This window comes from Citrus sinensis, chromosome 2 (assembly GCF_022201045.2).
Source record: "Citrus sinensis cultivar Valencia sweet orange chromosome 2, DVS_A1.0, whole genome shotgun sequence".
Taxonomy (NCBI): Eukaryota; Viridiplantae; Streptophyta; class Magnoliopsida; order Sapindales; family Rutaceae; genus Citrus; species Citrus sinensis.
Genome location: NC_068557.1, coordinates 130,201 through 151,993, shown reverse-complemented (window position 1 = coordinate 151,993; position 21,793 = coordinate 130,201). Strand labels below are relative to the sequence as shown.

Here is a 21,793-nt window from a genome sequence, read left to right as displayed (position 1 = left end):
GCTAACGAGTTTACCTATTTCCGAAGGTATGCTTCCAGAAACTGATTACCACCAATGAACAAGCGATCAAGTTGACTAGACAGGTTACCTATAGAATGAGGCAATGCTCCTTTAAATTGATTTGCAACTAAATTTAGAAAGGACAAATTGCTACAGTTGGCCAAAGAATGTATAAAACTCATCTCATCACTTTCCCCACTTCCTAAATTATTTATGGCTACATTTAGGTATGCAAGACTTTTCATGTCTCCAAAATTAACTGAAAGTTTTCCAAAAAAATTATTACCCAAAATTTCAAGAGATTGTAGATTTGAAGCATTGGAAAAAGCTAATGGAAAGGATCCACTGAAGAAGTTGTTTGAGATTTGGAAGAGTTGGAGATTAGAAAGAGTAAGACCTAAACTTGGCGGAAGACTTCCATGAAGTCGATTCTCAGGAACAGAAAAATTAGCAAGCAAGGAAAGATTGTAAATGGAGGGAGGGATTGTACCGCCGAGTCCAAGAGACTTTAACTCTTTCAATTGACCCAATGAACTTGGAATATTTCCCCCAAGGGAATTGTAAGCTAGAGATATAGCTTCCAGGGAGGTAATGTTCCCAAGAAAATGTGGGATGCCTCCTGTCAAATTGTTTTCCTGTATAGCTAGCTCTTTAAGATTGTATAGAGAGACAAATTCTGAAGGAATACTTCCTTCTAGCTTGTTGCGTCCTAAATATAAGCCTATGAGCCTGGAACAGTAAGATAAGTTGCCTGGAATTTCTCCTACGAGGGAGTTATGGGACAGATACAGAGCTTCTAACCTGAACAGACGCCCGATTTCACCAGGGATTTTGCCTTGGATGGTGTTGTTGCTAAGATGGATCTCCCTCAGGAAGCTGAGGTTGCCAATCTGAGGAGACAATGAGCCAATCAAGCCTTTTGACTTCAGGTCCAGGACGGTAACTCTTCTATGCCTTGGACTGCAAGTAATACCCTCCCAGTCGCAGAAATGGTGAGAATCATTCCACGAGTTCAGGACTCCTTCAGGGTATTGAGTAATCATTAGCTTGAAAGCCTGCAATGCAACACGATCTCTCTCCTGAAAGGCATTTGAAAGGGAAGTGGCAAAATTTGGGACTTGTATCAGCGTGATGCATAAAAGAATAATGCAAGGGGAGTAAGTTGAGCGGCACATTCTTGTACTTAAATGAGAAGCAATCTCCTGAGCTTGCCCTTTAATATTTTTTTATTCCTTTATATATAGAGCTTGTCGAAGTGCAGAGGTCTAATTTCGAAGGCACTACTACACTAATACTTGTCCTGACTTAAAAATGACTTCATTGACTTTGCTTAAATAACTTGCTTCACGGCTTCCCAAGTCATGTCTGAACTGAAGGCAAAGAAAGTTTGGTCTCGTGCTGGAGTTGACTTTCCCCGAAATCAACCCTTCGCTCAAGAATCTGAAAATCCCACTTCAACTATTTATCTCCACAAAAATTATAACTCAATGTTAGATAGATAAAACTGTGGCTCCATTTGGGGTCTCTGTCAAATAACTGTTTTGTAAACACTTATAACTATGGTCTGAAAATTACCCACAGTTGTGGCTTAATCGTATATACCAAATACCAACTACTAACTTTCATTTCACAACTAGAGCTTTCCATTTGACATCATTTGTGGCTTAATCACAGCTATAAATTCAATGGAATACAAGTTGTTAAGCCGTGTCTCATATTCTACGTGTGCTATGTGTTCTGCTAGATGAAAATTCACAAAATGACGTTGACTCAAACGTGATCGAGGCTCATGACCCAACAAAACGAACGGTATAGAAAACGCGCATATTGGTGGAAGACTGATGATTATCTCATATAAAGAGATCAGGAAATGACGTGACCAGATAATGTGAACATATTGGCGATCATAGACTTGTAACTTCGGCCCTTTGATATTGACAGGAGTGACTTCATTCAAAGTTTTCGATGTTTATGAACTATCTATGCTGTTTCTAGCCAACAATTGATGGGGGATGATGAGTATGGTATTTTCTCTTTTGTCTTTAGTCAATCTTACAAAGATGCATCAAGTTGTTTCCAGGAAATATCCAATCAGTATGAAACTTAAGACACACAAACACTCCATAATGGAAATCCTGTTGAGTGTTGAAGAAAACACTACTGGCCAATCCCACAAAGCTAAAAATTTCACCAATCATGAAAGTCTCTTAGCTCTGCTTGATATAGCTTTTCAAACAGAGTTTATTTAAAAAGAATTTTTGTTAGTAGAGTTTTTATAACAAGAAGATTTTACTTAAAAAAAATTTAGTCATTTGGTTGCCCATAAGAACTTTTATTAAAATTTATAAAACTACTTTAACAGACAAATTTTTTTTAAAGTTATATTATGAAAAAAATGAAATAAAATTGTTAAATAAGTAAATAATATTTTAGAGGTTTTAATATTTAAAAAAAATTGACATCTACTTTCAAAAGCCTAAAATTTAAACTTTTGCTACTGGAGATAATAACTTATTTAATCTTCAAAGACTACTAAAAAAAAACAACAAATAACAACAAAAATTTTAATTAAAACTTATGAAATTAAATAAACACTTATACCATTAGATAAGTTATACCAAATAATCACTCATTTTTAATTATAAGGGAGAAAAAAAAGTTCAAGAACAAAAATGATACATATTAATTGTCCAATTTCTCCAGGCAAATGAACAATATTAGAATTTTCCATCCACCAACAGTGATCCTAAATTGTTGAAGAAGCTGACGGGCAGTGCTTGGTCTTGAAATTTTTCCTTCTTTCACATGTGGAAATTCGGAGAGTTACAAGTGTCGTATGTCACCGGATCCATATGACATTGAGGATGACTAATAATTACCCAGCACTTAATCACTAACATAGTTGGAATCCATGATTAGTAAATTATACATATATATATTTGGAACATCAAATACAGTGATAGATAAATTAATAAACATAAAGAATTAAAAAGTACTATCTTTAATTATCAGCATAAGTTTAGGATATATCCTCAGTTAAAGGAATTGGGAGATATTCATAAGCTATAGGTCAACTAATATGAACTGTAATTATTTTTCAAGAAATTTTTTAATACACAGATATGCCGAAACCTCACCTTAAGCCATAAGCAAAAAAAATATTGGTCTCAGCTTTAGGAATGAAATGGTGTAAAAATAAAGATGAGGAATAAAATTTTAATTCATGATCTCATTAAGAGATATTGGACGTTAATGTTGTACAAGAAAGGATCAATAACTACAACATAAGAATCATTTACATATATATTAAGCTCTATTGTCTGTTGTGAGACGTTAATATTCCCCAGAACTTATCTGTTTCTAACAACTACTAAGCCTCCAAAACTTTCCAAGATTTCACGGAAGCAGATGATAAAACACACTTTTCAGATTGAGGTTCTTCAGCTTAGCATGGGGGTTTCGTAACAAAATCCCAGCACAGAAAGAATGTTATTGAAAAAGTGCGCAGTTCATACTTCTGATGGAACTTCCTTGCTAGCCTTGGAAGCCTCAATATTAGCAGTTCCTTCAAGATTCCTCACAAAGGTTCGAAGACAACCGTTGATTATACGTGGTGCTGCTCCATCACAAAATCTTTTTGCAAGATCAACAGCCTTCAAGAAAAAGACAATGAGTTAAGAAAGATAATGGCAATCAGATTGTAGAGGAAGAGAAGCAAACAATAAAGAGAAAGTGAAGAGTGAGACGTGCCTCATTAATCACAATCTGGTGCCGCGTTCCCACAACTGTTATCTCAGACATGGCTAAGTGGAGAATGCTAAGTTCCAAAATTCTTCCTGCTGGTTGATCCTGAAGTATATCAATCCAAAGGAGTTAAATACTTGGTGTTCCCCCAAGCGTGAACGTACAAAAGCTTGAGATAAAATGGCAACATATGGACCAAACCGAATAACTGATCCAGGCAAATGGCCTCAACTCAAATATGCATATGAAAATTTCCTTATCTTTTATATGCCTAAATGTATACCATTCTCAATTACAAGGACATTTGCAGTAATGTTGCATTTTCTGAACTAACACATTAGCTAGAAATGTTAACTATTGAATAAATCAGAAAAGATGGCCGTCAATACTCACACTGTAACATGTGGATCTGAACCTAGTCCAGTCATTTATTCCTCTTTTCTTGTTAAGCAAATATGAAACAATTAGAGTGCAGTAGAGCAGTCCAATCTGCTGTTGCAAGGCATATGTTTTAAATTGATATATTTTGGACAGAAGACATCATCCAGCATACGTATACTAACATAACTTTGCTTGTGATATCAGTAAGGTATTATCTTTTTCCAAGTAATTGATGGCAAAGGACTATTTTTGTAGGTGTCTTCTCTTAATTTTTATAAAATCATGTAAAAAAGAATTTCCCACAGATTGAACAAAAAAGTTTATAATTGGTTTAGAAATATAAGACGGACTATCTAAGTTTAGCGAGATAATAATATCATCCTAGCAAAAAGAAATTTAGCAATGCATATAATAAAAACCATTTTCCAGACCTTCCAAATAGGTGGTACAACTTTGTCAATAATGTGGACATGAGCATCCCACTTGTCCACAACTGCGACCAAAAGCTTCCTTGTGAAACTGCATGAAGCATAAAAAATTAGACGCATACCTATTACCTCACTCATTCATTCACAAAAGCACATATAAATGAACTAATTAAAGCCAATAGTTTAGTGATAAAATAAAAATCATGTATCATTAGGGATTTACCGCAAAAGCAGTTTGCTGTATACCAACTTTGGAGGAGCTGAGAGGACTTCTGCTTCTGTTTGTGATACAAAAATGCAGCTTGGAATTAGGCATTTAGGCTTACTAAAGGAAGAATAGAATTAAAGCAAACAGCAGCTTCAGCTTTACAGGTAACATTTTGGTATGCAAATTCGAGGAAGACGACGGAAAAAGAATCAATTCACCAAGTTCACACGTGGATGAAACCCACAAAATGATGAATTGGTCATTCATTCATGACCTAGCTAAAGTAAACAAAAAGTCCATACAGGTCTTCTGACCACATTAAAGCATCATGCTTTCACCCTCCATTCCTCTATGTCGCATACAATGACTAAACTTCCACTGGAGTTTCTAACACTAACAATGCCTCAGGAGTACACAAGTTTGTCTAGCTACTATAGTTAGAAAAGCTCGCATGGTCACATTAGCTGAACATATACTAACTTTTGCTTCAACAATTTTAACTCAAAAAGTGTGCCACTCAACAGAGAGAAAAGCATCAGCATGTCTAAGAAGTGAATAAAATTTTTCCAGAAATGCTTTATTACCAATTGCAGACTCCTCCTCATCACTTCGCAGAAGCTCATCTGCCTCTTCAACTGTTTCCGTCGTCACAGGAGGGCCTCCAAAGCTCATATGATTATACTCTAACAATGAAGACTTGTCGAACTCATAACCAGGTTCTGCATGTATAATAAATAAGTATCTCAAAAGCAGAACAAATTCAGCGGTACCCCATATCAAGCAATGCTTGAATACCGAATGCATTACCTCTTCTAGAATTCAATCGCTTCTCAAAAAGCCGAATAGGATCAGACCCTTCTAAACACGCAGCATAAACTACCAACCTGCCCATTAAGCCTCAACAAAATTAGAACATAAAATTCGATTTCTTTTTTTTTTTTTAATTGAACAAAAGAGCGAGACTATGAACTCCAAAATGTCTAATGACATAAACAAGAAATCCTACCAACAACAGTTTCAATTTTGGGAAAATTTCAAGGCCAAAAAGTAAATATTTATCAACAACCGGCACTAGAAGCATTAAAAATGAACAAGTACATACAGAGCGAGCTCACGAGCGGCTCTGGGGCTACAGAACCTGCCGCTTTTGTCAATCTTGGGCATCATTTCTTTAGCACTACTAGCCATAACAGACTCTCTTGTCTTCTCCAACGTTTCTTGCACCGCAAATGCTGCTGCCGAGCAGGAGACATTGGGCCTCTCATTTCTGCAGACATGGCGGTTCTTGGCTGCAAAGTTCGCCGATTGTGTGAATTTTTTCCAAGAAGAAGGTGAAGATGAAGCGCGGAGATTGAATAAGAAATGGGTTTTCGAAGAACAGCTTAGGAATGAACTTGTTGCCTCCACGGCCATTGGACTTGCTCTCGAGCTTCGTATCTTTTCGTTAGCTCTGTACACTTCTTGGATAACGTTATATTTTTCTCTTTGTTTTCGAGAAAATAAAATATCTTTCCACCTACAAACGACGCCGTTCCTTTTGTTATTTTCAATAACAATTTTATAAATGAAATTACCAAAAAAAAAAAAAAAAAACTTTTGTAAGCTTAAATAATTAAACGAACTTAAAACAAAAAATTATTGGTAGAGAGGTTTTTAGTAAGGGAGTTGTAATATATAGTATTTTCAAAAAGTGGGGATAATGTGTATAGTTGTTTTAACAGAAAATAATATATGTTATTTTTTTTATTGAGGTCTTTTCTTTTATTTTAAGAAAAAATATCTTCTATTATTTTTATTTTTTATTCTTGTAAAAATTATTATGAACTATCTTAGGACTAGTGATCAAAGCCTAAATTAATTTTATTAATGATTTTTTTTTTATCCTTCCTGAGGTTTAAACTCGATAGTGAATTAAAATAAATGATTTAAAAACTTCTTAGCTAAGTCCCTTAACATTTACTGTATTAAAACTCTTTCTTCTACAGTACTTTTTTCTCTGAAAAGAGTACAAGAATGAAAGTCTTTTGAAGCCATTATGGCTTGCTTTTTGGCCACTCACAAGTTGGGTGTTTCTATCCCCTCATTCGGGTTTTCTCTATTGGCTTTAACACAATCTTTTCTTAACCATTTTTCTTTGTTGCTTTAAAAGTTTCCCGATAATAGTTCCGAAAGATCTCTCTTATCTCAAGTCTGTCGAGGAAGTGGGTTTTAGCTGCAGAAGTTGCTACCCGTAGGAAGTAATGGATACGGAGGAATTAATTAGAAAATGCCAAGCGATTGTTTTAAAAGAAGAAGAGGAGGACACAGTAAAGCTGGTGGAAAGAATGAAGGCTACGGGGGAAAAAATTGCTGCAAACTGTTTGATTGGAAAGATCATGCTGACCAGAGGAGTAAACAGGGAGGGTTTGAAAACCGCAATGCAACAGGCATGGAGGACAGTTAGAGAAGTAAAAGCTGAGAGCATGGGGGACAATGTGTTTCTTTTCAAATTTGCCAATGAGGTAGAAAGAAGAAGAATTCTAAAAGGAGGTCCTTGGCACTTTGATAGGGCTCTCTTGGTACTGGCTGAACCAAGTGGCATAGGGGATATCAAAAAACAATCCTTCACACACACATCCTTTTGGGTCCAGATTCACAATATCCCAATAATGTGCATGGTAAGAGAGACCATAAAAATGCTGGGGGAAAGGATAGGCATAGTAGAAGACATTGAAGCAGATGAAGCAGGAGAATGCCTCGGTCAATTCGCTAGGGTCAGAATATCAGTAAATATAACACAACCTTTAAAAAAGGTAGTGTATTTGCAACAAGAGGGGGAAAGGATACCGATGCCAGTTCTATACGAAAAATTACCAGATTTCTGTTTCTGTTGTGCCCATATCGGTCATCAATTTAAAGAGTGCCTCAATTATAAAGGTCAGCCAAAAGAGGAGCTGCCATATGGTGCTTGGATGAGAGCCATCTCACAAGCAGAAAGGGTGAAGCTAAACCGAAGCAGGGAGAGAAGAAATTGGGAACAGTTTCAGAGGAAAACAGGAGATGAAGGAGCCAATACGCAAAAATCTTTCCAGTTTCAACACGATCCAATAAGTGCAAACGGGTCACTCACAAACAAAACGGGCACCGAAATGGGAGATAGAGATGGACCGATGAGTAAAGACCGTGAGCCAACAATCGGGGATAACCCATTAATGCAGTGTGCTGAGGTGATGGAAAGCCTGCAACCAAGTGGGAAGAGTAGAAGCGAAGAAATAAACCAGCAGCAGAGCATGTCAGCTGACAAAGACGGCTGCACCAGGAACGAAAACGAAAGGGCGGGAAGTAAAAGGTGGGGGGAAATTGAATTTGCGAAGGCAAAAGAAAAAATCCCAATCAAAGACCATGCCAAAACGAATGAGGAGAAAATGGAAAATGGGCCGAAAAAACTACAACCGAGGCCCAAACCAAGGAAATGGAAGCTTAGAGCGAGAGTTCAAAAAATGGAGAAAGGGAGCAGCAGTGAACCTAAAAACTCAAAAAGGCCTAGCACTGATATCTCGAGACCCAGCCCCGAAAACAAGAAACAACGATTGTCAAGTCCCCTCAAACAATTCAGTGACCAAAATCAGTTCAGCTCCTCTTCAATAAATCACCAGCTGAAGTTAGTTGATGAAGAACAAGTTGAAGGGGAAGATGAAGCTGCAATGGAGGAAAATATATTGGCGGGAGCTGGCAGCCAGCCCCGCCAGCAGCCATGAGAGTGTTAAGCTGGAACGTTCGAGGTCTGGGGACGCCTCGAACGCGACTCGCAATAAAGAAAGTTCTCCACCTGCACCAGCCCCAAATTTTCTTTTGCTGTGAAACAAAGATGACGGCTAGGCAGGTTGATGCGACATGTGGAAGTTTCAATTTTGAGAATCGGTTTGTAGTTGATAGAAACGGTATGGGAGGGGGTCTAGCTTTATTTTGGAGCTCGGATGTTGATGTCACAATCAAATCTTACAGCTCTCACCATATAGATGCCATTGTTCGGAACCAAAATGGTAAAATATGGAGATGCACTGGGATTTATGGCCATGCCGAGGCAAGTCAGAAACATCACACCTGGGCGTTGCTGAAAAGGTTAGCAGAGCTCTACTCCTATACTTGGTGTTGCTTAGGAGATTTTAATGAAATTCTCTATCCTCACGAGAAATTAGGGGGAAATGACCGTAGCAGTAATATGATGTTAGAGTTTAAAGAGTCTATCCGAGCTTGTAATTTGATGGATATGGGTTTTAAGGGGCACAAATTCACGTGGTCTAATAGGAGATTTGGGGTTAACTATATAGAGGAAAGGCTTGATAGAGTACTCTGCAGCAAAGATTGGGGCAGCACCTTTCAGAATCTCCCAGCCATAAGCTTAGCGAATTGGGTTTCGGACCATTGCCCAATTATGTTTGAAGTTAAAGTTTGCTGCAAAAAGCTCCACTACAAGAAAAATTCCTTCCCCCGTGACTATTATGAAGATATGTGGAGTTCGTACGAAGCCTGCAGCAACATCGTGAGGAGTGAGTGGGAAAGCTTTGATGGAAATAGCTGGGAAAGTCCAGTGCAGAAGTTTCAGAGGGTTGCGAAAAGGTCTTTAGCTCACCTCAAAATCTGGAGCAAGGAGGAATTTGAAGGTAGAAAAAAGAAGCAGAACGAGTTGATAGATCGGCTGAAAATGACAAAGCAGGAACCTCTGCAAGCAATAGATGGGGAAGAAATCAGGAAGCTTGAAGACCAAATTAGTAACATGCTGGTCGATGAAGAAGTCTATTGGAAGCAAAGATCGCGTGCAGATTGGCTAAAAGAAGGGGACAAAAATACAAAGTTCTTTCATTCCAAAGCTTCCGCTAGGAGAAGGAAGAACAAGATTTGGGGAGTTGAAGATGATCAAGGGAATTGGGTGGATGATCCAGAAGGAATTGAAGGGGAATTTTGTGGGTTTTTCCAGCAGCTGTTCACTTCCTCCAATCCAAGTCAGACTCAGATCTCAGAAGCTCTCAAAGGCTTGCTGCCAAAAGTTTCCCAAGAAATGAATACCCACTTAGAGGAGCCTTTCACTCCGGAAGATATCACAAGAGCTCTCTCCGAAATGTGCCCGACTAAAGCCCCGGGGCCAGATGGACTGCCGGCTGCATTCTTCCAAAAGCATTGGCAAATAGTTGGCGAAGGTTTGACAAAAACATGTCTGCACATACTAAATGAGCAAGGTACCCTAGACTCTCTAAATCATACTTTTATTGCTCTTATCCCCAAGGTTGAGAAGCCTAGGAAAGTAATGGAATTTAGACCAATTAGTCTTTGTAATGTGGTGTATAGAATTGTAGCTAAGGCAATAGCTAATAGGCTAAAGCCGATTCTTAACCATATTATCTCACCAAATCAGAGCGCATTCATCCCCAATAGGCTCATTACGGACAATGTTATTATTGGTTATGAATGCCTCCATAAGATTAGACTTAGTAAAGGTCGTAGGAATGGCTTGGTGGCTTTAAAGCTCGACATAAGCAAAGCTTATGATAGAGTAGAATGGAATTTTCTGGAACAAACCATGTCAAATTTGGGTTTCTCAGCCAAATGGATAAGCTTGATCATGAGCTGCATTACCACGACTTGTTTCTCAGTTCTTATTAATGGGAATCCAGTGGGCTTGATAAAGCCGGAGAGGGGGCTTAGACAAGGATGCCCCCTTTCCCCATATCTCTTTATTTTGTGTGCAGAAGCTTTCTCAAACTTGCTGAACCAAGCTGAAAGGGAGCAGAAAATCAGAGGCCTGAAATTTGCTCAAGACATCACAATAACTCATTTGCTCTTTGCTGATGATAGCTTAGTCTTCAGCAAAGCATCTGTAGCAGATTGCAAGTACTTAAAAGGGATTTTTGACTGCTATGCAAAGGCTTCGGGGCAGATTTTTAACTTCGAAAAATCCTCTATGTTCTTCAGTGGCAAGGCTTCAAGCGAGCAAATTTCAGCAATAAAAAGTATTTTTCAGCTGAAGGTGGTGCCCAAATATGAGAAGTATTTAGGCTTACCTCCCATGTTAGGCAGGAATAAGATGAGTTTTTTCAAGGAGGTTAAGCTCAAAGTGACCAGCAAGATCTCGAGTTGGCATCACAAGCTTTTTTCAGCTGGAGGAAAAGAAATACTTATCAAAGCAGTAGCTCAGGCAGTACCAGCTTACGCCATGAGTGTTTTCAAGCTTCCCAAAGGCTTATGTGAAGACATCCAAAAAGAAATTGCAAGATTCTGGTGGGGTACCAAGAAGGACAAGCATGGAATTCATTGGGCACGGTGGGACAGCATGAGCAAAGCAAAACGCAGAGGAGGGTTGGGGTTCAGGGACCTCCCTAGTTTCAACCAAGCTTTGGTGGCCAAGCAAGGATGGAGATTAGTTCGGTATCCCAACTCTTTAATGGCAAGGGTAATGAAAGCTAGATACTACAAGAACTCTACATTCTGGAATGCAAAAGTAGGATCTAATCCCTCTTTCATTTGGAGAAGCATATTGTGGGGAAGTCAAGTTATTAAAAAAGGGGTGAGATGGAGAATAGGAGATGGGAAGAAAGTTCTGGTATACAAAGACAAATGGATCCCAAGACCAGCCACATTCCAGCCAATCTCCCCAAAAACTCTTCCCCATGAGACTGTAGTGGCTGATTTAATCGATTCGGAAAACAAGTGGCGAGTAGACAGGCTGGAGCAACACTTTATGAAAGAAGATATTGAAGCTATCCTCAAAATTCTGCTGCCCAGTGGGAAAGAAGAAGATGAGGTGTTATGGCATTTTGACAAAAAAGGGGAGTACTCGGTTAAAAGTGGGTACCAGCTTGCTCTTAATCAAAACTTTCCCAATGAGCCTGAAAGCTCAAACAGCAGCTCTAGGCTCTGGAAAATCCCCTGGATGCTTGATTTACCTGAGAAAGTTAAAATCTTTATGTGGAGAGCTCTGAAAAATATCCTGCCGACGGCTGAAAATCTCTGGAAGAGAAGAAGCTTGCAAGAACCGATCTGTCAAAGGTGCAAACTGCAAGTAGAAACAGTAAGCCATGTTCTGATAGAGTGCAAAGCAGCAAGGAAGATTTGGGATTTAGCTCCGTTAATAGTTCAACCTTCAAAGGATCACAACCAAGATTTTTTCAGTGCTATCCAAGAGATGTGGTCCAGATCTTCAACAGCAGAAGCAGAACTGATGATAGTATACTGCTGGGTGATATGGTCAGCAAGAAATAAATTCATTTTCGAGGGAAAGAAATCTGACTCAAGATTTTTAGCAGCAAAAGCTGATTCAGTTTTAAAGGCCTACCAAAGAGTGAGCAAGCCAGGAAATGTTCATGGGGCTAAGGATAGAGGAATTGATCAGCAGAAATGGAAGCCCCCCTCCCAAAATGTTCTGAAGCTTAATGTAGATGCAGCCGTGAGTACCAAAGACCAGAAGGTAGGGCTGGGAGCAATTGTCAGAGATGCAGAGGGAAAGATTCTAGCTGTAGGAATCAAGCAAGCTCAGTTCAGGGAGAGAGTCAGCTTAGCAGAGGCAGAAGCTATCCATTGGGGGCTGCAGGTGGCTAATCAAATTTCTTCATCTAGCTTGATAGTAGAATCTGACTGTAAAGAAGTGGTAGAGCTTCTAAACAACACTAAGGGCAGTAGAACAGAAATTCACTGGATTTTGTCTGATGTTCGTAGGGAAAGTAAGGATTTCAAGCAAGTCCAATTTTCCTTTATCCCAAGAACCTGTAATACTTATGCCCATGCCTTAGCAAAGTTTGCCCTAAGGAATTCTTCCACTGATGTCTGGGTTGGCACATTTCCAGCTGAAGTGCAGAATGTAATGAATTGTGTTGTTTCCTAATGAATGAAAGGTTTACTTTCTTTTCAAAAAAAAAAAAAAGTCCCTTAACATTTATAATGCTAAGTTCGGCACGTGTAAAATAAATATTACTATTAAAATCTCTATTGATATTTCTTTTAGGGGAGCCGCAATGGATAAATTTTAAATTGATTCATTTTAAAAAATGCTAAATATTTTTCTTTGGAAAATAATTAACATTAAATTGCACTAATTACTTAATCATCCTAAAGTCAGATTATTTTAGCACACTTTTCTCCTCAATGGAAAGAGATTAAAATATTCAACTTTTTACATTTGAGAATCCTTCATTGCATTGCGGAGCAGTAATAAGAAACACTCGGAAACCTTCACCCGTCGCTCTCTCGAACTTATAAACTCTCTCACTCGCTGTCGTTTCTTGTTGGGCGCACACAAAGTTACAAATTTTTTTTGCTGATTGATTTGTCGAAAGAAATTTAAAAAAAAAAATGAGAGTAGTGTTAGTTGATTTTAGATTCACGTATGCTATTGTGTTGAGTTTGTTATGGGTGTCTTCTTCAGTTATTGGTAGATCAAATGCTGCGTCTTCTCTTCTCAATGACCCATTTTATGGAATTTCTCCTCAAGGTCACTTTTATTTTCTTTTAATTAATGTTTCGAAGTTTGATTGTTTTTTACGATTTTAACACGTGGGTTTGTGATTCTCTTGCTTTCGGATTACCCAGATGAGAATTATTACAAGACTTCATCAAATACCATTAAGTGCAAAGATGGATCCAAGAAATTCGCCAAAACCCAGCTTAATGATGATTATTGTGATTGCCCTGATGGCACTGATGAGCCAGGTTTCCATTCATCTCTTATATGCTTATATGTTTGCAATGGCATTTACAGTTTCTACTTTTCTTTTTCTTTTTTTATGAAAATTAGTTCTTGATTTGTAAATTCGGCTACTTTGCTGGGATTCTAAACTAATTGAAGTGGGGATTAATTTTAGTTTCTTAGTGATATGTTTTGTAGTATGGCTGTTACTTCATAGGGAACCTATTCTTCGTTTTAAACTGTTTTGCAATCATTGTTATTTAAGTAGTGTTTATCCAATTGTCAGGTTATTGGGTTGTGTTTTTTTGAGTTATTTCCTTACTTGGATCAGCATTTGAAATGTGGGTTATAGGTACATCGGCATGCCCGAATGGAAAATTCTATTGTCAGAATGCAGGACATTCCCCTCTTATGATATTTTCTTCCAAAGTGAATGATGGCATTTGTGGTAAATGTTCTTTGTGACTTCAATTACCTACTTGCAGCTTTGCTTAACTTCTTATTCTGTGTGTTGTTTCTCACTCTTGACACAAATAAAGTATTATATTTCAAGTTCTTGGTCTATGCATTTGTTTTAGCGGCTTGTGATGTGCAGATTGCTGTGACGGGAGTGATGAGTATGACGGCAAAGTAAAGTGCCCAAACACTTGCTGGGAGGCTGGTAAAGTAGCTAGAGATAAGTTGAAGAAAAAGATAGCTACATACCAAGAGGGTGTCCTTTTGAGAAAGAAGGAAATTGAACAGGCAAAACAAAATCTTGTCAAGGATGAGGCAGAACTATCAAATTTGAAAAATGAAGAGAAAATACTCAAAGGGCTCGTACAACAGCTTAAAGGTATGTTTTTAATATGCATTGTGCTCTCCCCTGTGAATATCTCTATTTTTCAACTATATTCAGTCACGATCTTTTTTTTCAAGGTTAGCTCTACTAGTTACATTGTTTACTCATTATATTTCAATATGAGGTACTTGACTGCAAATTAAATATATGTTCATGTATGGCAGAATAGATATTTGAGCTAGTACAAACACCACATGTGAGGTTGTTAGAAGTACTAGTTAAAATGAGTAAGGTGGCATCCATTGTCTGCTATAGGCTTTTCTCTTAGTGCATAAAGTGCTTGGACCACATCTTGTACGACCAATTTGAGTGAACTACTAACATCTTGGGGAGGAAACATGAGGCTAGTACTGTCATGAATGGGAAAGGTGAGTGAGAATAGATGAGCTCAGCATTATATGAATTGAGCAGTGAAAATTCATAGTTGCTGCGGGGCCCCAACTTTGACATGCCCTGCTGGAAATTTTTATTGATTTTGACGCATTTCAACTTCCGAGAAATTGGTATTTGGATTCATTTTATACATTTAATGCTAGATAAGTTTCCTTTATTCGTTGACAATAGCCTCATCTGGCAAGTTGTCCTCATTTTGCATGCCTTTTGGTTCACTTTCCTGGTGTACTACTAGCGATTTTGTTCAATCATTTCTTCTATCCCACATTTTGGAAAAATTCAGAGTGAGCAGGATACTCTTAATTATACATGTTTTGCTAGCTGCATAACTTTGGGAAATCCTTATGTACCTGCTTTTTTTATTGGTCTGTTTCCTCATATGTTATGTTATTGGTGAACAGTAATCTGTCTTGATTGCATTGTTGATCTTGGTGATCCACAAAATAATATATTAAACTTCTTAATTTTCTTGTCTGTTTGTAAGATGCTTATATCTATTGCCAGCTGGACGTAAGCTGATCGTCGTTATAAAGCTCATTATCCTAATCTTTTGCTTCCACTCCATTGTAGAGCGTAAAGAACAAATTGAAAAGGCAGAGGAGAAAGAGCGCTTGCAGAGAGAAAAGGAAGAAAAGGAAAGGAAAGAAGCTGAGGAAAATGAACGAAAGGAGAAAAGTGAATCTGGCGAGAAAGCTATGCAGGAAAAAAATAAAGCTGAGGAGAATGCTTACAGTGATGACAAGCCAGATGATGTTAGACATGACGATAAAGTCGGTGTTTTGGAGGAGGAGTCTTTCGATCAGGTTAGACTGCCTTTTAACCTCAACTTTCGTCTTTCTGCAAATATAAATTTCAGCACATGTAATTTTGTTTCTTCTTTAATTAAAAATGAAGTTAGCAAAGTAGCTTATTGATGCACTTTGGTTAGTTACATAACCAATTATATCTCCATGGCTGCTGATAAAACATAATTTCTTTCCTTGGTTTGGTGTGAATAGGGTCAAATGGCCATAAGCTTGTTATGGTTTTTGTAATGTGGAATTTTGCTTTTGGAAACCCGGTGGTAACCCCCTTAGTTTTTCAGGTTTTCATAACACAATTCAGAGTAAATTTTTTTAAATATAAAATTATTAAATCTTTTAATAGATAACTTTTTTATATATTTTAATTTTTTTTGGGGTGAACCTCGATGATGCGATGGAATTTTATTAATGAAAAAGAAATAACTTGCTGAATCAACTTTTACTAATTTTCATTGCATGTTAATCTGCTATGGAGTTGTTAATTACAAGTCCCATGCATATATACATAAACAGAATCATTTTAAGATGTAATACTTCCTTGTATTTGATACACAGATCCACTTTGATTTCTCCTCTTCCTTTGACACAACTTTTTAGTTTTGGTTCTGAAATAATTTACACTTCTATAATTCTCATGTTGCTGCTGGTTCTTCTTCCTTTGACAGCTAGATTTTAATTTGTATTTCCGCTTGGTACCACATTTGTCACACACATTTTAGTTGCCTGTTAGCTCCTGTACATGGATACAGCTATAGTTATATGTACATATAGTAGAAGCTCATATGTCAATGTATATTTATTGTGATTCGTGTATTCTTGGTTACTGTTCCCTTCTGTTGCAAATAATTTCCTTTTTCAAGATCTCACATACCAGCTCTCTAATAGGGCAAGGCTGAGAACGTTGATGAAGAGCCAGCAACTGAAGCTAAACAAATTGGTACGTCTCAAAATTTGGGAACGCCAGTCAATGGAGTGGAGCAGGTAAATGAAAATTAGACTTTGTCAATCAGTATGTTCCTTACATTGAAGTTGTTGTTCCGTGAAGTGATGCTCCCATCCAAAACTATAAGATTGTGATATGTTCTTCCCTCTGAATATAGCATGCAACAGAAGAGATGGAGCAGTCTGCTTCATCAAGAAGCAAGGATGGTTCTTCCACTGTACCAGAAACAAGTTCGGATGCTGAAAGTCAGATGCCTCCAGAAGCAGAAAAGAAAGAAGAGAAGAACTTGGTAAATTTCTCAGCAGTGTTTCTGTCTCAAACAATCAAAAGAAACCTAATGAATCTAAATTCACAAAAAAAAAAAGAGACAAGACAAATCAAAACAAAGTTTAGCTCTTATGTATAAGACAAATCGAAACAATGTTTAGCTCTTATGCCTGGGCCTAACATGTGCAGTAATTGTCAGATGTTCTACATCATTCGAACATGCGCATATGATATATTTGTTTATTTTTTTACCCCAATCATGTTATTACTTCAAAACACCCAAGGAGAGAATGCAGCCAGCTTAAAGATAGTCGTGTAACAACCCATATTGTTAAGGGAAATATTTCTTTTATCAGTAGCCAATACTCGGTTGTCTTCTTATTTTTGATGATGCTTTTCTTAGGTTTTCTTATTGCAATCTTTGGAATTTCTCGGTGATGCTAAGCTGCATTATATTTCTGAGATCATTGAATTCGGGTTTTAAAATTAAATTTCTGGTTACTCCATCTGTGTTGTTGAATATAAAGAAAAGTAGTAAGGAAGAGGAGAAAGATGAAAAGTTTTTCTATACAGTATTTTTACAATTATAATTAATCTTTTTCCTGTGATCTTTAGAATGTTAATAGAGAATCTTGATGTCACTTTTATCTTAGAAGGATAATGTATTGTGAACTTGCTGTTATTTTGGAAGAAGTCAGAAAAGTTTTTGTCTTATCATTTTTGGGACAATTGTTTTTTAGAATCAGGAACTCTCCTAGGAGTTTCTCATTCATATTTTCCTCTGCAAACCTAGAATTAGCAAAACTTTGTCATTTTGTTGTCTTTGGTGTTTGCATTGCGTGCTACTACAGGAGAATGGTGTATCTGAAAATACCGAGGAGTTATCAAGGGAAGAGTTGGGTCGCCTTGTTGCTTCTCGTTGGACGGGAGAAAAGACTGAGAAGCAATCTGGGGAAGGTGGTGCAATAGCAAATGATGATCAAGGTGAAGATGTGCCAGAGTACAACCATGATGATGAAGAGGATAGATATGCTACAGATACTGATGATGATTCAGAAAGGTATGACACTGAAAAGTATGATGACAATGATGTGGAAGATGATATAGATGAACCTTATAGAGAGGAGGATCATGATTATACCAGTACTTCATACAAAACAGATGTAGATGACGACTTGGATATGTCAGGTTTGCAATCTTTATTTCCCGTAAATTCTTTGTTGTTAACTTTATTTTATAATTTTAGCTGTTTTAGTAAGGCTGACATAATCCCTAGTCTCTGATTTATCCAACTTTATTATTAGAGATGACAACTCCAAGTAGTCCATCTTGGTTGGAGAAGATACAACAAACAGTACGGAATATTTTGCAGGCTGTTAATTTGTTCCAAACGCCAGTAGACAAATCAGGTACAGTTCAAGCCTTTATTCTATGTTATATTTGATGTGGAAATTTATGCTTGGAAATGTATCATCTATTCTGTTTTGCTTCTTTAGACGCTGCTCGTGTCCGCAAGGAGTATGATGAGTCTAGCGACAAGTTGTCTAAAATACAGTCGAGGATATCGAGTTTGACACAAAAGCTTAAGCATGAATTTGGTTTGTATAAGATGAACTTATGTTTGTTAATTGATGCTCTGGCATTTAATTCTTTATCTTAGCTTCTCTAAACTGACTTGAACTTTCATATTACAGGGCCAGAGAAGGAGTTCTACTCATTCTACGGTCATTGTTTTGAGAGCAAGCAGAACAAGTTACTATTTTTAACTCTTTTTTCCTCCATTTAGTATTTGTGTAGTTATAGCTACAAACTCTTGTACAAATTATATTTTGTACTAACTGATGGGGCATTACATGATTGCTTGAATGAAAATATAAAATAATAAAAATAAATCATGTGGGCCAAGTGATGTCTTCATTTAACCATTCATGTGATGCCACATCAGTTTGTACAAAGTCATTTGGACAAAAGAGTTTGTAGCTGTATCATTACTATTAATATTTTATATCTTCTAGGAAGCTGCAATTATCTTCAATTCAAATTGTTTTGCCATGGCTGATCTTGCTTCAGGTATGTTTACAAAGTCTGTCCGTACAAAAAAGCTACCCAAGAGGAGGGCCACTCAACGACTCGTCTGGGGTAGGTTTCTACAACTATTTTTTGGTTGCATTTATTTTTTCCCTAGTAGTTTTATATTTTTGCTCTTTTTACAGCATATTGTTTGTTCTTCCACCTTGAAGATCTATGTTCTGGACAAATCTGAGTATTTTGGTTGACCCATGGTACATTTAAACATGTTGTTTGTATTTGGATTCATTTAATGCAACTTGGAGTAATTAGGCATAAAAAAAGGGGAATAATCAAGATGAGATAGTAGATTTGTCGGGTGGGTAGGCATTTTAGTTTGTACTACAAATGCTTGAACCCCTTCCAATATGATCATTGCCACTCCTTGTGATGTCCACATTCCTTTTGCATTCCACTTTCCGTCTGATTACTTACTTGGATTGTATTCTCTTCTTCCCTGTTGTTTTTTGATGAATAGGAGCTGGGACAAATTCGAGGACTCATACCACATCATGCTATTTTCAAATGGTGATAAGTGTTGGAATGGGCCTGATAGAAGTATGAAGGTAACATTGTGATGTTACTGCAGTTGGTTGTGCTTTGATTCTGTCAGAAGTTGTTGGAATCCCATATTTCTCAATTTTATTTCTCAGAACTTGTAACGATATTTTAGATTTTACATCAGAAGATTTGTGGATTACCTGTGCTTAGATCCAAAGTATTTATCACAAAACACAAACTAACTACATGAAACATGTTATTTTTCCATCCGATTGTAAGGTTACTTTAAAGAGTTCATAACAGTGGGACAAAAATTAAGTAATATGGTCATTGAAATGGAAGTCAAATTAAAAGATAGTTTAATGAATTCAATTATAAATGTATTGTTTTACAGGTCCGGCTAAGATGTGGGTTGAAAAATGAGGTTACTGATGTTGATGAACCAAGCCGCTGCGAGTATGAAATTTTCCCTCCTCTCTCTATTTCTCTCTTTGTCTGTCTCCTGCTTGTTGTCTAACTTCTAGTTCATCATTGCAGATATGTCGCATTATTGTATACCCCTGCTGTTTGCTCAGAGGAAAAGCTTCAGGTAAGTTTTCTATGGATTTTATAAAATTTGCAGCAATAACCTCTTCTCTTTTGCCTTGGATTTCTAATAATATTTGGTAAATTCCAAAATATGACAGGAACTGCAACATAAACTAGATGAATTGAACAAGAAGCAACCTCAGCACCACGATGAACTTTAAATTGTCTTGATAAATTACCCAAAATGCTCCAGAGGATGCTGACTGCTTGAGCGAATCTCGGTGTGAAAGATTATAAATCAGTCAACAAATCTGTTGTGTTCTGCATCCTCTTTCAGCAGGTATTTTAAAGAATTTGAAGCAATATATGAAGTGGCCTCTTGAAATTTTAACGTTCTAGAGTGCACTCTATAATAGAATTGTAGTTCTTTGTAGTGGGTGGATTGAGGCTCAAGCTCGGTTCATCAAAACAGATTTTGATATCATTTTTCATGCTACACTTCTCCAACACCCCTTTCTATTTTGAATTGAGTTTAGAGTAATTATATTATCATTTCTAGTACGAGAACATTATTTCTATATGCTTGACCCCAGCTTGGACTTTTAATATCAATATATTGCTATAGTTCTTCAAATTTATGTCATTTATATGATATTATTCTTCTTCACTTTCTTGTTTGTTTATCTTACGTACATGAATGCTGCTAGGCAATATTTCTTTATTTTGGAATACTGATATATATTACAATAAGAAGGCTAGTGATATTTAGAATCAGAAAGTTACTAGGATTATCTTACATAAAGTCTAATATGGCACAAGCCTAGATTTCTATCCTCACAATATTGGAGGGGTATGTACTCCACCCACATTATCTTTACTTAATTTTTTAACTGAGACAAGAATTATAAGAGTTCCAAGAGGGGACTTGAACTCATGCGCTGGTCCTATGCCCTTGCGAAAATGAGGGCGTGGGCTCACCACTCAGTCTGAGTTGCCTTGGCACATGCTAGGCAACAATTTATCTCAAGAAATCCCTATATTGTTCGGCTATTTATGTATTTATTTTTGTAGAAGATTAACCTATTATATTGTAATACTTGTATATGTAATGAAGGCCTATTAATATAAAAATATTTAACCACATCATCTTTGTGGCACCATTTTGTTTTCAATATGACAAACAAGACCAGAGTTGTTTATTTACGATACTGTGAAATAACCCGTAATGAAAATTACTTGCGTGTTTATTTACAATCACTGTAAAATAAGTTACGATGATAATTGCTTGTGTTTATACTTTATACACACATGAAGGCTGAAATTTCCTCTCCGCAAGCCCATCTTTTGCAAAAGCAAAGTCAATTAGAGGTTCATATTAATTTTTTTTTTTCAGGATTTTTAGAATCTCAAAGACTAGGGTTCTTGAAAAACCGAAAAAAAAAAAAGAGAAAGAAAGAAAAAATAGGAGAACTCGTTTGATTGAAGTGGAACTCGTCCGGGGGCCTTTTTATGCCCACAACAATTTTATGGACTGAAAAAACTAAGATTTAGGGATGCAATGCGGTGGGTTCGATTATCAAGGCCTCAAGGGTCCCGCCCCCATCGCTAAATCCGAAGCAATCCCCAAACTTGCCTCAATACTTAAAAATTTCTTTTTGAGGATATTTCGGGGATTTTTGTCCGATCCCCAATTGTTTGCCTATTTTATTTTTTTTAAATATATGTATATATTTGATAATTTTGTCATTACTTACTTGCATTTTTCATTGGTGTTTTTTATGGACCAAACAAAAAGTTGCTAATTTACCTCGTAAATAATTTCCATCCGATAAAAATAGTAATAATGAATGCTTTTAATTAATTTGATGGTGAAACATATCGAAATTTGTGGATCAACATATAGGAATATAACTAACATGAGTTGCAAAAGCATAACAATAGACTTACAACAACCCATTAAAAGAACCTTAGCAATGGCGGGTTCGAGGGTTGACACCAACACTACCAGTAGCTGCAGAAGATGAAGATGATGC

General features: G+C 37.0%; 4 protein-coding genes across 5 annotated transcripts; 2 read left to right on the top strand and 2 right to left on the bottom strand.

Annotated features, from left to right (window-relative positions):
* Positions 1–14: 14 nt before the first annotated feature.
* On the bottom strand, positions 15–1,175 carry LOC102618861 (putative receptor-like protein kinase At3g47110). The gene has a single exon (XM_015533467.3). It carries the CDS (start codon positions 1,173–1,175, stop codon positions 15–17), a length of 1,161 nt encoding a protein of 386 aa, XP_015388953.1.
* Positions 1,176–3,209: 2,034 nt separating this feature from the next.
* Positions 3,210–6,242, bottom strand: LOC102627108 (hypothetical protein). The gene is made up of 7 exons (XM_006488893.4): positions 5,864–6,242; positions 5,569–5,645; positions 5,346–5,480; positions 4,777–4,831; positions 4,557–4,644; positions 3,751–3,849; positions 3,210–3,653 (listed from the first exon to the last, which is right to left on the bottom strand). Exons 1-7 carry the CDS (start codon positions 6,172–6,174, stop codon positions 3,510–3,512), a joined length of 909 nt encoding a protein of 302 aa, XP_006488956.1. The 5' UTR covers positions 6,175–6,242; the 3' UTR covers positions 3,210–3,509.
* A 759-nt stretch (positions 6,243–7,001) lies between these two features.
* On the top strand, positions 7,002–8,410 carry LOC127899712 (uncharacterized). The gene is made up of 2 exons (XM_052433412.1): positions 7,002–8,337; positions 8,397–8,410. The coding sequence occupies exons 1-2, from the start codon at positions 7,002–7,004 to the stop codon at positions 8,408–8,410; spliced, it is 1,350 nt and encodes a 449-aa protein (XP_052289372.1).
* Positions 8,411–12,889: 4,479 nt separating this feature from the next.
* Positions 12,890–20,394, top strand: LOC102627402 (glucosidase 2 subunit beta). 2 transcript variants are annotated; one of them, XR_003067208.2, is made up of 17 exons: positions 12,890–13,222; positions 13,321–13,440; positions 13,770–13,865; positions 14,013–14,252; positions 15,222–15,454; positions 16,340–16,435; positions 16,555–16,686; positions 17,516–17,852; positions 17,969–18,073; positions 18,161–18,262; positions 18,359–18,416; positions 18,735–18,803; positions 19,210–19,297; positions 19,627–19,688; positions 19,770–19,821; positions 19,919–20,100; positions 20,185–20,394. XR_003067208.2 is itself a non-coding variant. In XM_006488894.4 (16 exons), the coding sequence occupies exons 1-16, from the start codon at positions 13,084–13,086 to the stop codon at positions 19,979–19,981; spliced, it is 1,992 nt and encodes a 663-aa protein (XP_006488957.1). In that variant the 5' UTR covers positions 12,890–13,083; the 3' UTR covers positions 19,982–20,394. The 2 variants fall into 2 exon arrangements, 1 of the variants encoding a protein (XP_006488957.1); XM_006488894.4 differs by having other exon boundaries at positions 19,919–20,394.
* The last annotated feature ends 1,399 nt before the right edge of the window (positions 20,395–21,793 follow it).